The sequence below is a fragment of the Alosa pseudoharengus genome, unplaced genomic scaffold (assembly GCF_046254945.1).
Source record: "Alosa pseudoharengus isolate Yale_2024_CS ecotype anadromous, Long Island Sound unplaced genomic scaffold, YU_APseudo_1.1 YU_APseudo_1.1_scf_16, whole genome shotgun sequence".
NCBI classification, from domain to species: domain Eukaryota; kingdom Metazoa; phylum Chordata; class Actinopteri; order Clupeiformes; family Clupeidae; genus Alosa; species Alosa pseudoharengus.
In genome coordinates, this window is record NW_027468630.1 from 5,918,475 (window position 1) to 5,931,890 (window position 13,416).

A 13,416-nucleotide genomic window follows, 5' to 3' on the forward strand; every position below is an offset into this window, starting at 1 on the left:
TTCAGAGGTTTGAGAAACACAACTGTATCTAAACATGTCGTGATCCAGCCTCATCATCAGTGCATTGGAGTTTGGCTCACTGCTTTATGTGGCAGTCCAGTGGTGGCCTGCTCTATGGAGATGAGGTTGCAGGTGACCTGAAGACAGTATGTGTGTGTGCTAGGTTCATGGTCATAATCCGCCATTTATGATTCGTGTACATTCGAGTTTTGCCATCCATGTCGTGTGTGGTGCACTATGTAAGGGATAATGTATAGAACGCCGGTCATTATTGGGAAAATTAGTCCCGACAGGGCGAACCGGACCACGATGCGCAGCGGAGGGGTCTTGTTCCGCCCTGAAGGGACTTATTTTCACAATAATGGCCGGCGTTCTATACATTATCCCGCTTATTACACGGCTACTTGCCAAAACGAAACAATAAACTCCCCACAATGTGACTCTTTAGCCTACATAGCCTAGGCTATAGCCTATTTGTTACCCTTTCATTGTGGCTTTTGGTGAGAAACAAATAGTTCGACAACAGCACACGCTGAACTTGAATCAAACATTTGTTAGAACACAGCTGATCAACCTTCTGCTTTCACATTTGAATGAAGTTCCAGATCTTGCGTAGTGATATGAAAGACGTGAAGTAGAAGCACAAAGCCCATTTTTTCCTTGACAGTGGTCTGTTATACTTAGCAACGGTCTGTTATTGAGAATTAGCAGACCACCGAACGTTGGGAAGGCCCATTCAAGTGAATGGAGCATTCTGCAGCACTCTGAAGAGCTGTGTAATAAGCATAAAGAATCACTAGAATAAAAGATGGGTAGGCTTTGAATAGAGGAAGGTCTGATTTAGCTTCACTGAAATCATTTATAAAATCAGTAATGCTGCCCACCCAGTGGGTCAGTCATCAGTCAGCTCCTGACCCTTTGAGCATCATACAAACAGAGAGAATGGCAGTGATGAGAAGGGATTGTAGCAAGTGAGCATTTGGTAATGTTGTTGGGGAATAAAGTATGTGTGTGTGTATGTGTGTGTGTGTACGTGTGTACGTGTGTACCTGTGTGTGCATGTGTGTGTGTATGTGTGTTGTGTGTGTGTGTGTGTGTATGTGTGTGCATGTTTTCCAGGTGACCAGTCAGATCTGGGCTACAACTCACTGTCTAAAGAAGAGGTGCGAAGAGGAGAGACCATCCCTGAGAAAGAGAAGAGGGAGAGTGACTGCAGCTCCTGTGAGTGCATGCACACACACGCACACACACACATACATTCACACACACACACACACACACACACAAGCACACATACACACACACACGCACACAAACACACACACACGCACACAAACACACACACACGCACGCACACACACACACACACACACACACACACACACACACACACACACACACACACACACACACACACACACACACACACACACTACATGCACAAATAAATTCATATATACTGTATGTGCACACAAGAAACCCACAGACAAACCAACACACAAAAACACAGTTGAATTCTACTGCTCTCTGGTGGAAGAAAATAAAACTGTAAATACAGTGGTTCTGAGTTGTTTATCTTGTGACTGCTTTTACTTGTGTATCTCTGTTTGTGTGTATGTATGTGTGTCTACTTGTGTGTGTGTGTTTGTGACTGTGTGTGACACACTTTTGGTGTTTCTGGTGTAGTGTCTGAGACAGAGAGTGCCAAAGGCAGTGGAGACTGTCTTCCACAGCTGGACTTCCCAGCTCCTAATCAGCCACGTCCAGGGATTGTCCGTGGCAATTGTTGCTATGATGGTCCTGCCCTTAATAAACAAGAAAGCTCCTCAGGTCAGTGTGTGTGTGTGTGTGTGTGTGTAAGAAAGAGGGGAGAGACCATAATGATGTGCCATTTAGGTGTTTTCTCTACATCTCCCCCTATTTTGCTGCTTATCACTTGTTCCCCTTTTCTCTCTATTGGCTCCAACTTTTTAATCGGCACTCTCTTCCTCTCTAGCCGTTGCTGGTCTCCTCTTCTCCTCCTCTTTAGAGGACATCGGGGTCATACAGGGAGGCAGTCTGCATCGTCGCCTGGGTAACAAACGGGAGAAGACCGACGGCTCTCTGGAGGAGTCTGGGGTGAGAGGTCGTCGTCATAGCGGCGACTCGGCCACCCCCACCGGCACAGTCCTGGGCCTGAGCCTGAACCAGGGTGAGACGGACCCACACAAGATCGCCCGTAACCTAGGAGACGACGCCAAGATCCTCTCCGGGAGCCTCCGCAAGAGCCGGCGATGTGAAACGCTGGGCATGAACAGCACGCAGGCTCACGCACTCCTAAACGACGACGAAGTACCGATGCACAGGCTCTCACTCACAACAGCAGATGATGCAGCAGAGGATGAAGACTCCAGTGATGAGGAGAGGCCCGATGAGGACAAGGTGGACAATGACCTGGCGGACATCTTTGACCTGGAGGACCTGGACCTGGACTCAGAGGGGATCATGGGATGTGGGGCGGGGCCGCGGCGCCAGTCGGTCCCGGTCCAGCTGGCCCGGCCGGCCAAGCGCATGGGCATCCAGACGGGCTTCGACCCGCTGTCGCTCCTGGCGGCCGAGACCGAGTCCGAGGTGGCAGAGGTGTGCAGCGAAGGCGCCGGCGCCCGGACCCCGCCAGGGATGCGCCGTGACCTGGCCGTGGAGATTGAGATGTACATGAACCACCTGGGCAGCCCGCTGAGCAGCCGGGCACCTAGCAGCGTGGACCTGCGCTTCCCCACCAGCCCAGCAGGGGGCGCTCACCACCAGCAGCACGAGGCGCGGCGCGGGAGCCTGCCCCACTGCTCGTCCCGGGCGCTGTCCGTGCCCCGCTCGCAAACCTACCACTCGCACCAGCAGGTGGCGCACTCGCACAGCTCGCACAACGTGCAACAGCGCTCACGCACACCCCAGGCCAACACGCCGACCCACGCCAGGGTCCGGCTGTGGTCCTCGCCCGCGTATCCACCCGACGGGGCCCCTCAGCGGGGCGAAGAGAGGGACCGGGACCCCCACTCGGACCTGGCCTCCCCTTCCCCCTCCCCCTCGCCCTACTCCTCCTCCTTTGGGCTGGACACTCTGCTCACGCCCTCGCTGGACGTCTTCAAGAGCAGCATGGTGTCGGCGGGGAAGGGTGTGGCCGAGAAGGCCAGCCGCTGGTACTCACGACTGGCCACTTACACCACTCCCACCAAGGTACACACATACACACTTACACCACTCCCACCAAGGTACACACATGCAGACTCTTGAACACAAATACACACTTTTAAATGTAAATCTCCCTGCCATACCTGAGCATCCACACACACACACATGTACATACCCCATCATACATGCATCCACACACACACACACGTACATACCCCATCATACATGCATACACACATACACACATGTACATACCCCATCATACATGCATCCACACGCACACACATGTACATACCCCATCATACATGCATCCACACACACACATACATGTACATACCCCATCATACATGCATCCACACGCACTTACATGTACATACCCCATCATACATGCATCCACACACACACACATGTACATACCCTATCATACATGCATCCACAATAGGGCTGGAATAAACGATTATTTTTTAAACGATTAATCTAGCGATTATTTTTCCGATGCATCGATTAATCTAACGATTCATTTTTTCAGTCCGATTCGATTTCGATTCGATTATCGATTATCTCCCCATTAATTGACTAATAGCAACTTATGAAAAATGAATGAAAAAACATGAATTCCTTAACATTGCAATAAATGTTTATTGCTCTTAAAATTCCAAAATAAAAGACTATGCAAGTGCAAAGTAATGCATTCTTAGTCAGAGGTAGCATTCAATAAAGTTCAGTAGTGTATAGGTCTAATTGAGTGCCTGTCACTTTAAGACGTTTGTGAGGGTCAGTGTTGCCAATTTAGCGACTTTGTCGCTAGATTTAGCGACTTTTGGCCGTCTCTGGCGACTGAAAAGTGTATCTAGCGACTGACAACAAATCTGGCGACTTTTTTGTGTATCTGGCGACTTTTGTTTTCTCTTTGCGTTATCCTTCGGTTTGCCCAGGCTGACTGCAGCATACATACATACATACATACATACCCCATCATACATGCATACACACACACATACACAAGTTTGCAATCACACCGAATCACACCGACTTCTGTATATTTAACTACAACACTGAGAGATATATCCACATACCCGCAGTAGACTTCATTTACATTCCATAAAAATGAATTAGAATGATCCAGTGTGTGTGTGTGTGTGTGTGCGTGCGTGTGTGTGTGTGTGTGTATGTGTGTGTGTTTGTGTCTATGTGTGTATGCGTGTGTGTGTGTGTGTGTGTGCGTGTGTGTGTGTGTGCGCGCAGGACATGGGCTCAGATCGGTTGAGTGTGGAGGATGATGACGAGTGTGATGGGGAGGGAGAGGAAGTGTTTTTGTCTCCTGACGGGCCCTTCTCCCCACGGCGACCGGGCCCCTACGGTCCCCTCAGACGTAGCCCCCGCCGGAGCCCCATGCCCAGCCCCGCTGCTCAGGCCAGCGCCAACCGCCGCAGCAGCATACACACAGGTAGGACAGGTGTGTGTGTGTGTACTATGTGTGTGTGTGTGTGTGTGTGTGTGTGTGTGTGTGTGTGTGTGAATGTATGTACTGTATATCTGTGTGTGTGTGTGTGTGTGTGTGAGAATGTATGTACTGTATATCTGTGTGTGTGTGGCTGTGTGTGTGTGAGAATGTATGTACTCATGCATGTGTATTTATGTGTGTTTGCACCATCACTGACCATGCAGAAAACATGACAGGCTTTGTTATTGTTTAACCCTTTTTGGTATTTATGAGTGTGCATGTGTATTGTGTCAGTTGTCCTTTATTGTGTCAGTTGTCCTTTAATCCATTTGGTTTTCTTGTTTTTAAATACCCCCCCCCCCCCTTCTCTCTCCAGGTTATCTTCTCTCTCCTCCTCCCAGCGTTCCTGACCGCTCTGACCTGGGCTCGTCTCGATACACCAGCAACACTAGCATCTTCCAGAACTATGCAATGGAGGTGTGTGTGTGTGTGTGTGTTATGGCTTTTATACAGTAACTCAAAGCTATCTTTGCATATTAATTCAACATTAACTACCACAAAATAAATTAGGCATGTTCTAAAATTAGCATTTCTTTTCTTTTTCAAAATCTGCAGTAATGACTGTCCCTTATTATCGGTGTGTGTTTATGTGTGTTTACGTGTGTGTGTGTGTGTACAGATTCTGATCTCCAGCTGCTCGCGCTGTAAGACCTGTGACTGTCTGGTGTATGATGAGGAGATCATGGCGGGCTGGACGGCAGACGACTCCAACCTCAACACCATCTGCCCGTTCTGCGGCAACCCCTTCCTCCCGTTCCTCAACGTGGAGATCCGGGACCTGCGGGGCCCCGGCAGGTACGCATTTACAAAACATAGCAGTTGTTCAAAAAGAGAATAAGTGTGTTCATGTATATATACAGTATATGTTGTGGGAAGATGTCACAGGTTTTGGTGTGTGTGTGTGTGTGTGTGTGTGTGTGTGTGTGTGTGTGTGTGTGTGTGTGTGTGTGTGTGTGTGTGCGTGCTTGTGTGTGTGACTCCCAGGTTATTTCTGAAGAGTAGTCCATCAGCAGATGAAGCTATCTCCTCCTCTTACTCTGTGTCCACTGGGCTGGATACTGGGACCTCCACCCTCTCTCCCACGTCCCCAGTTCCAACACACACAAGGTACTCCCTCTCTCTCACACACACACACAAACACACACACAAACACAAACACAAACACACACACACACACACACACACACACACACACACACACACACACACACAAACACACACACACACACACACACACACAAACACACACACACATAACAAGACAAAGACAAGACAAAAATATATTCACTAGTGAACACATTGAATTTCTTGAATTTCCCCTATAAAGTATAAAGTATCTATCTATCTATAAATCTACATGTTGTCCAGGAAACTTCTGGGTCTGCTCTTTTGTTGCCATTGCCATGCTTGTTCATTGCTTGTTCACATGAAACAATCCGTTTATGTGTTTATGTCTGTGCATATTTGTGTGTGTGTGTGTGTGTGTGTGTGTGTGTGTGTCTGTGTGTGTGTGTGTGTGTGTGTGTGTGTGTGTGTGTGTGTGTAGGAGCAGTTCCTTCATCAGGGGTCCATGTATAGATATCCCAGAGAGGCAGCAGGGTTCTCTGTCCCCCGGGGGCCCCATGGCACGGAGCGTCAGTGCCTTCGGGCCCCTGGAGGAGTCGCCTCGGCCCCTGCACAGGGTCCCCACTGGCAGCCTGCCCAGCCGGCTCAACGAGGCCACAGTGAGACATACACACTCACACTCTCTCACATACAGACATACAGATCTCTCTCTCTATCTCTCTCTCACACACACACCACACACACACACACATACGCACACACACACTACTTACCTCAGCAGACAGTAGTCATGCTTCACATGTCCCTGGTGCCAGTTTTGCCTTTAAATAAAACCAGCTGCAGCTGTAGAGGAGCTAATGAAGTTCCCTCCCTCTCTCCCTCTCTCCCTCCCTCTCTCTCTCCCTCCCTCCCTCCCTCCCTCTCTCTCTCCCTCCCTCCCTCCCTCCCTCTCTCTCTCCCTCCCTCCCTCCCTCTGTCTGTGTGTGGTAGGATCCGTTGAGTATGGAGTGGCGTCTGCACCACCCTGAGCCAGTGACGGTGCCCTACCTGAGTCCTCTGGTCCTGTGGAAGGAACTGGAGAGCCTGCTGGAGAATGAGGGAGACCAGGTGTGTGTGTGTGTGTGTGTGTGTGTGTGTGTGTGTGTGTGTGTGATCACTTCTCTCTTATATATCACTTATCACTTGGTGTAAACATGTGCTCTAAAAGATAATATTACTCTTGTGTATTGTTGTCCAGGCCATCACTCTGTCAGGGCTGGTGGATCACCATCCCATAATATTCTGGAACCTTGTGTGGTACTTTCGCCGACTAGATCTGCCCAGCAACCTGCCAGGCCTTATTCTGACATCAGACCACTGTAACAGAGGATCTCAGGTATACAGGTCACACACACACACACACACACACACACACACACACACACAGAAACATACAAACACACAGAAACATACAAACACACACACACACACACAGGGAGAGAGACAAAAAAGGCAGTAATATGAACATATCACCTGGGGAAATATTCATACCGTAGATGTATGGAGAGTGTAGCAGTGTTACATTGCTGTAATTCTGGTGTATAAAACAAGGCTCTCCCAAAGCCTTGGAACTGAAACTTTCTAGGTCGTTGGTGCTGCATTGAGCGCCCAGCTGAGCCTGTTGCTGGAGATGTGTGCAGAGAGTGCTGTCAGAGTCCTGCGAGGGTGTGAATGATTTATGAGTCTCAAGCTGTGCAGACACCTGTGTTCAGTGTGTCCATACATCTCTCCGTCTCTTACCACTGCTCTTGTGTTCAATACAGTATGTTTGTGTCTTTACTTCAGGAATTTATTCTGTGTGTATACGTCAAGCCTAGTTATTGATAATAGGCAAAGAAATGGAATTACATGTATTAACTGTATATATATGTGTGTGTGTGTGTGTGTGTGTGTGATACTGTAACATCATTTACACGCATGCGTTCACCATGCCCCTGTGTGTCCCGGGCAGGTTCCTCGTGACTGGATGTCTGAAGACAGCAAGCACGTGCTGGTGCAGATCCTCTGGGACAACCTGAAACTCCACCAGGACCCCATACAGCCCTTCTACATCCTGTGGAACACACAGAGTAAGTACATACAGCCCTTCTACATCCTGTGGAACACACAGAGTAAGTACATAACACATACACAGTGCAACAGTATTCAGACAGACTAACCTACTCTCCCAAACACACACACACACACACACACACACACACACACACACGCACGCACACACACACACACACACACACACACACACACACACACTCACACACACACACATACACACACACACACACACACTCACACACACACACATACACACACACACACACACACACACACACACACACACACACACACACACACACGCATACGCATACACACATACACAGACAGTAGCAAGAATCTGTTGAACTTTGGGTGGTGTAGTGTAGCTTGGACAGTATTGGCTATCACTGACTTGGCCTGGGCATGAAAGGATCATCCTTCTTCTTTATACTTTATACTTTTCAAACATGTAACTGGAACGTTGCCTTAATGAAACGATTTCAATATCAGGTGCTCTCTGGCTTTGTGGAGTTACAATAATGGGCATACAGTAAAATGTTTGTCTGCAGGACACAAACAAGTTGATTTTCAGACGTAATGTTTTCTCCCTCTATGGTGCTTGTGTTGAAGCCTAATTGTTGGTCTCTACTTTGTATGTACCTGTGCTTATTTGTGTGTGTCTGTGCGTATGTGTGTGTGAATGTGTGTGTGTGTGTGTGTGTGTGTGTGTGTGTGTGTGTGTGTGTGTGTGTGTGTGTGTGTGTGTGTGTGTGTGTGTGTGGTCTCTGTCCTTCAGGGCTTAACTGCACTCTGTTTCTAGAGAGTGAGTCTTCCTGCTTTTCCTTTGCATCAGTGTTCTGCTGCCTGACTGTTGTGCTTGTCTACCGGTCCGTGTGTGTGTGTGTGTGTGTGTGTGTGTGTGTGTGTGTGTGTGTGTGTGTGTGTGTGTGTGTGTGTGCGTGCGTGCGTGCGTGCGTGTGTGTGTGCGTGTGTGTGTGTGTGCTTGTCTACCAGTCATTCTCTGCTTGTTCATGTGTTTGTGGCAGTCTGCTACCGTGTCTATTTCCGGATCCATCTGGTCCATGTACACATGGCAATTTGATAAGGATGTGACAAATGTAATACGCATAGTCATGTATCATTTTGCTCTGGTACACGTGTGCTGTTCATGCATTGCCTGTGTCGTTATGGCTTTTTGCCATGTTTTGTATGTGGACACAACACTGGTCATTGTTTGTCTGTGTTGCCCTGCTGAGTGTATTTGCGTTGTTATTGTTAGTGGTGCTACAGTTCGTACTTGGTGATGCTGTCCTCGTCGGTTAGTTGTTGTGGCGTCTCTCTGTACGGCTGCCAGTGTGCTGCTCTCTGGCTAGTATGTGGTAGTATGTGGCGTGTCGTGTGTTGTTGTCGTGTCTTTCTGCTCAGTGGTCTGTCTGCCTGTCTGTAGTATTATGCCGTATCTGTTGTCTGTGTCTCAGAGCTCATGTCAGTAATGCTGGTTTTTGTTTTTGTAATGGTGGTAATTCCACTTGCATCTGTATCTTGTTAGTCTTGTGTATGTGTTGTGTTCAGCATTTTTAGTGTTGAAGTATTAAAGTGTTCAGCATTTTTTCCGAATGTCTTTTGTGTTGCGTCTGTTTGAATTTTCTGAATTGTGCAGTGTGCTTGTTCCTTCTGCTCCGATGAGATTGTATGTATTCATACAATTTGTACAATGTCCTACAGTACACACAGTTTGCACAGTACACACAGTTTATAGTTTAACCAAATTAAATTGTGATGTAATTTTTCTTTTTCTATTTGTATACTTATACATCTCTGTGATTCTGCATATGTGTGTGTATGGTGTGTATGTGACCTGTGTGTGTCTGTTTGTATGGTGTGTGTGTGTGTGTGTGTGTGTCTCTGTGTGTATGTATGTGTGTGTGTGTTTGTATGGTGTGTGTGTGTGTGTGTGTGTGTGCGCGCGCACACGCGTGTGTGTGTTTGTATGGTGCATGCGTGCGTGCGTGTGTGCTCACAGGTCTGAGTTACCCAGTGTGCCGGCTGGGGAATGAGAAGGAGCGTGTGTTTGGGGAGGAGGTTCTGCAGGGCGTGGTGAGGAGCATCCAGCGCAACGACATCCACAGCCCCATGTGTCACATCCTCCAGCTGCTCGCACACACCCTCGGGGTCCGCAGACAGAGGTGAGCATGGGCAGGCACGCACACACACACACACACACACACACACACACACACACACACACACTCACTCTTACTCACTCTCACACAAAAGATTCACACACACACAGACTCTCTCTTACGCGCGCGCAAACACACACACAAACACACACACACACACACACACATACTGTACACACACACACACACAGCTTATATATCCATAGATACCAATGGTCCTAGAGAGAAAACTTGTTAATAACTTTTATTTCCATCTATCTCCAGGAGTCTGTACAGGGACATCCTCTTCTTATCTCTGGTCGCTCTGGGCAAAGACAACATTGACATTGGTGAGTGGCCCCTGTTGGATCAAATGATGACGTGATTTGGAACTTAGACTTCTGTACTCTAACAGGTGTTAGAGCTCAGTGGCTTGCCGCTGTTTATATCTAGTCTCCCTTTCTTTCTCTTAGATGCGTTTGACCGGGAGTATAAGCTGGCGTATGACCGTCTATCTCCAGCTCAGGTCAAACTCACTCATAACTGCGACCGACCACCCAGCACAGGGGTCATGGAGTGCAGAAAAACCTTCGGAGAGCCTTATCTCTAAACACCCCATAATAACCCAGTACCCAGTCCCCCAAACCTCTACTACACCATAGCTGGAGACACCAGCACATCACTACACATTCATATGCCTACATACAGTACAGCACTGACCTTTCAACTGGAAGTACTTGGCGATTCATCAGTCAGCATGGCAACTGGTCAATGTGTACACAGGGTCCTGTGTCTTCAAAGAAAGCAAAGCAGAAGGTCCCGTCACACATCTAATGTGTTTCTTTACCATGTAGATGCACTGTAAATGCACGGTTAGTTTGGGGAGATTTAAAGACTGTTTTCATGATATCGTCATCATGACTATGTAGTAGAAGAGGTATCAGCACTATTCTACGACTATATATGACTGGGTCACTTGCTTCTTTATTTTTATGCTGCATGTCAGAGAGGTCAGCTACATTGCTTTTGCTCAGTGTCATTAGACCTGGAGTTTGTATGGTATCACACACACACACACACACACACATACACACTCTCTCTCTCTCTCTCTCTCCCCAATTCTCAGCTCATGGGATGCCAGGTCATTGTCAAAATAGGGATTAAGTGAGGTGTCAATGTAGAGTTGAAAGGTTTGGTCGATGAAAAATATATTTCAGTATGCACTACCTATTCTGTAACAGACTGGATAGTTCAGAAATATTACACTAGTATTTAGGTCTGTATTGAAGTCCCTCTAGCCGTTGTTGAGATTATGAACATTGAGATTATGGAGATTTGTAACCCATACAGGTGGAGAATTTACTTGTTTTACAATAAATATATCATGCTGCTTTTTAGCATGTTAGCCAGTTGTAAGACCAAGCAGTCCAATCAAGATAAGGGGCTACGCTACACAGGATCCACACAGTCCTGTCCCATTGGCTGCTCAACAGCCACATGGCATCCCACACTCAAACACATCTGCTGAGAGTTCTGCTTTAGTTAGTGAGCCAAAGATGCACAACAGAAGCTCCGCCACCGTGTTCCATCTCATTAAACACAAAAACCTTTATCAGTACGACTGGATAACACAGTCTGACACACCAAGGAGTACACACACTCCTTGTGTGTGATAGTGTGCACCCGTTAGGTGCAGTGAAGTGACTGCGAGCAGGTTTGCTTTAGTCAGCTAATGTGCTAGCATCTAGTAGGTTCAAAGGTATGGGCACATACAGGTAAGGAAAGGTACATCTCCTGCTGGTTGACAGTAATGCCATGATATAGGCTAAACATTGTGCAGGGCATTTACTCAAAGTGGTACTGGGAGAATGTTGTTACAGTAAAACAAATAATAAAGGTCACGACAAGTTGAATATATGGGCCTCACCTTAACCAGATGACATTACATTTGGCGTGGTGCCTGTGATAGTGTATAGTCTTCATATAGTAATGTTATTTTTGTTTAGGAAACCAAATACATACAGTATACTGTAAATATGTATATTCCATCCAAAAAACTCTATTGGTATATTTATCGCAAAAGGGCACTTTTACAATAATTGGCAAATGACAATGTTATGACACCTATTTTTACAATGTGGGAAAGAAAACAAATCTCTGGTGCTTTTTAGTCTAGATACTTCCATGTGTTTTTTATAGCTTACTCTGTACATTTAAGTAAGGTACGGTGTTTTGCCAAATGAGGACTATCCAAATGGATGAATTGATATTTCAGCTTATCGCAAACTGATATCTTTTTTGCTTATCTCTCTGTGTAGGAAGTACACATCACCACTTTGAGTTTAAATATATACAAGAGATGTAATGTAATGTTTTTGGTTGTTTCAGATTTCAAATGTTCTACACTGAATGTGGTTAAATCAAAGAATTTACATTTACCTGCATTGGTGTGGAGATCTTTTTTTTTTTTTTTTTGCCAAGTAGGTTAAAATCTCTCCCATTTGTGTTAATGTGAGCTGCCTTTCCATTTGAGCCATAATATGCTGTTAGTTGCTTGAAAACATTTGTTTACTTGGGCTTTGTGTACCTCTCCTCCCTCAAGACACCCAGACTTTATATTCAAGAGACAAAGTATTTCAGATGTGTCAGGTATGTGACTGTCTCCACTACACCAGGACTGAGTCATATCACGGGAGAGTTTATTATAAAATGTAGTTTGTAACTACCCATCGTCGTTAAAGGAGAACATGTTCATTTCAGCCTTGCTGGTGTAGCTGTCTGATGCATTCACATGAACTATATAAAGTTCTCAAGAGTGGGATGGTTGTTGTCGCCATTTGTGAGTCAGCTTTGTGATTTTCTGTGATTGGTGTGAGAAAACCCACACTTTCCCTCCTTTTCAACTGCCCTTAAAGGACATCTTCTGATCTTGGTGACAGCAAGGGTCACTACTTGTTGGTATGACGTCATGGCCACTGGAGGTGGTCCTCTCCCAGGAGGCGTCCAATGACAGCCGGCCACATCACTGATTGACGGAGTAGACGTCGCCGCTGGTGGGAAGGTGTCATACTGTTGCACAAGTGTGAGAATCAGATGCTGAGGTGGCAATCGGTATCGATACAAAACTTGAAGTTCTCAAATGTAGATGTACAAAGGGAAGAACTGAAATTGTGAAAATTCCTGTCAACCAGGTTAGTTCTCAATTGCTGTTATATGTATTTCTCATGTTTCAGAAAAAATGGAAACGTTTTAATTTGCTTAGGTCTATGTATATTTTAATCTATGCTTTGTAGAGATGATCTTTTATAAAGCCTTTAATCTGTTTACAGTGCTGTAAACAAGCAGTTGGATCTCTGGATCTAAACTAGGGTCATGTGGTGTGAGCTGGATCCATATGCTCCTTTGATGTAAATAAATCAGCTTTTTCTGAGCACAGCGTTG

General features: G+C 46.5%; 1 protein-coding gene across 2 annotated transcripts in view; it reads left to right on the forward strand.

Moving 5' to 3' along the window:
* LOC143125418 (C-myc promoter-binding protein-like) overlaps nucleotides 1-13,400 on the forward strand; it is a 45,999-nt gene extending 32,599 nt beyond the window's left edge. For both annotated transcript variants that reach the window (XM_076286868.1, XM_076286869.1), the window contains 14 exons: nucleotides 1,120-1,221; nucleotides 1,687-1,830; nucleotides 1,997-3,213; nucleotides 4,414-4,615; nucleotides 4,989-5,089; nucleotides 5,292-5,467; nucleotides 5,657-5,779; nucleotides 6,219-6,396; nucleotides 6,728-6,844; nucleotides 6,975-7,112; nucleotides 7,728-7,845; nucleotides 9,837-9,999; nucleotides 10,261-10,325; nucleotides 10,449-13,400. In XM_076286868.1, the coding sequence (XP_076142983.1) occupies nucleotides 1,120-1,221; nucleotides 1,687-1,830; nucleotides 1,997-3,213; nucleotides 4,414-4,615; nucleotides 4,989-5,089; nucleotides 5,292-5,467; nucleotides 5,657-5,779; nucleotides 6,219-6,396; nucleotides 6,728-6,844; nucleotides 6,975-7,112; nucleotides 7,728-7,845; nucleotides 9,837-9,999; nucleotides 10,261-10,325; nucleotides 10,449-10,585 (2,981 nt within the window). In that variant the 3' untranslated portion in view covers nucleotides 10,586-13,400. The remainder of the gene's footprint in view (nucleotides 1-1,119; nucleotides 1,222-1,686; nucleotides 1,831-1,996; nucleotides 3,214-4,413; nucleotides 4,616-4,988; nucleotides 5,090-5,291; nucleotides 5,468-5,656; nucleotides 5,780-6,218; nucleotides 6,397-6,727; nucleotides 6,845-6,974; nucleotides 7,113-7,727; nucleotides 7,846-9,836; nucleotides 10,000-10,260; nucleotides 10,326-10,448) is intronic.
* The last annotated feature ends 16 nt before the right edge of the window (nucleotides 13,401-13,416 follow it).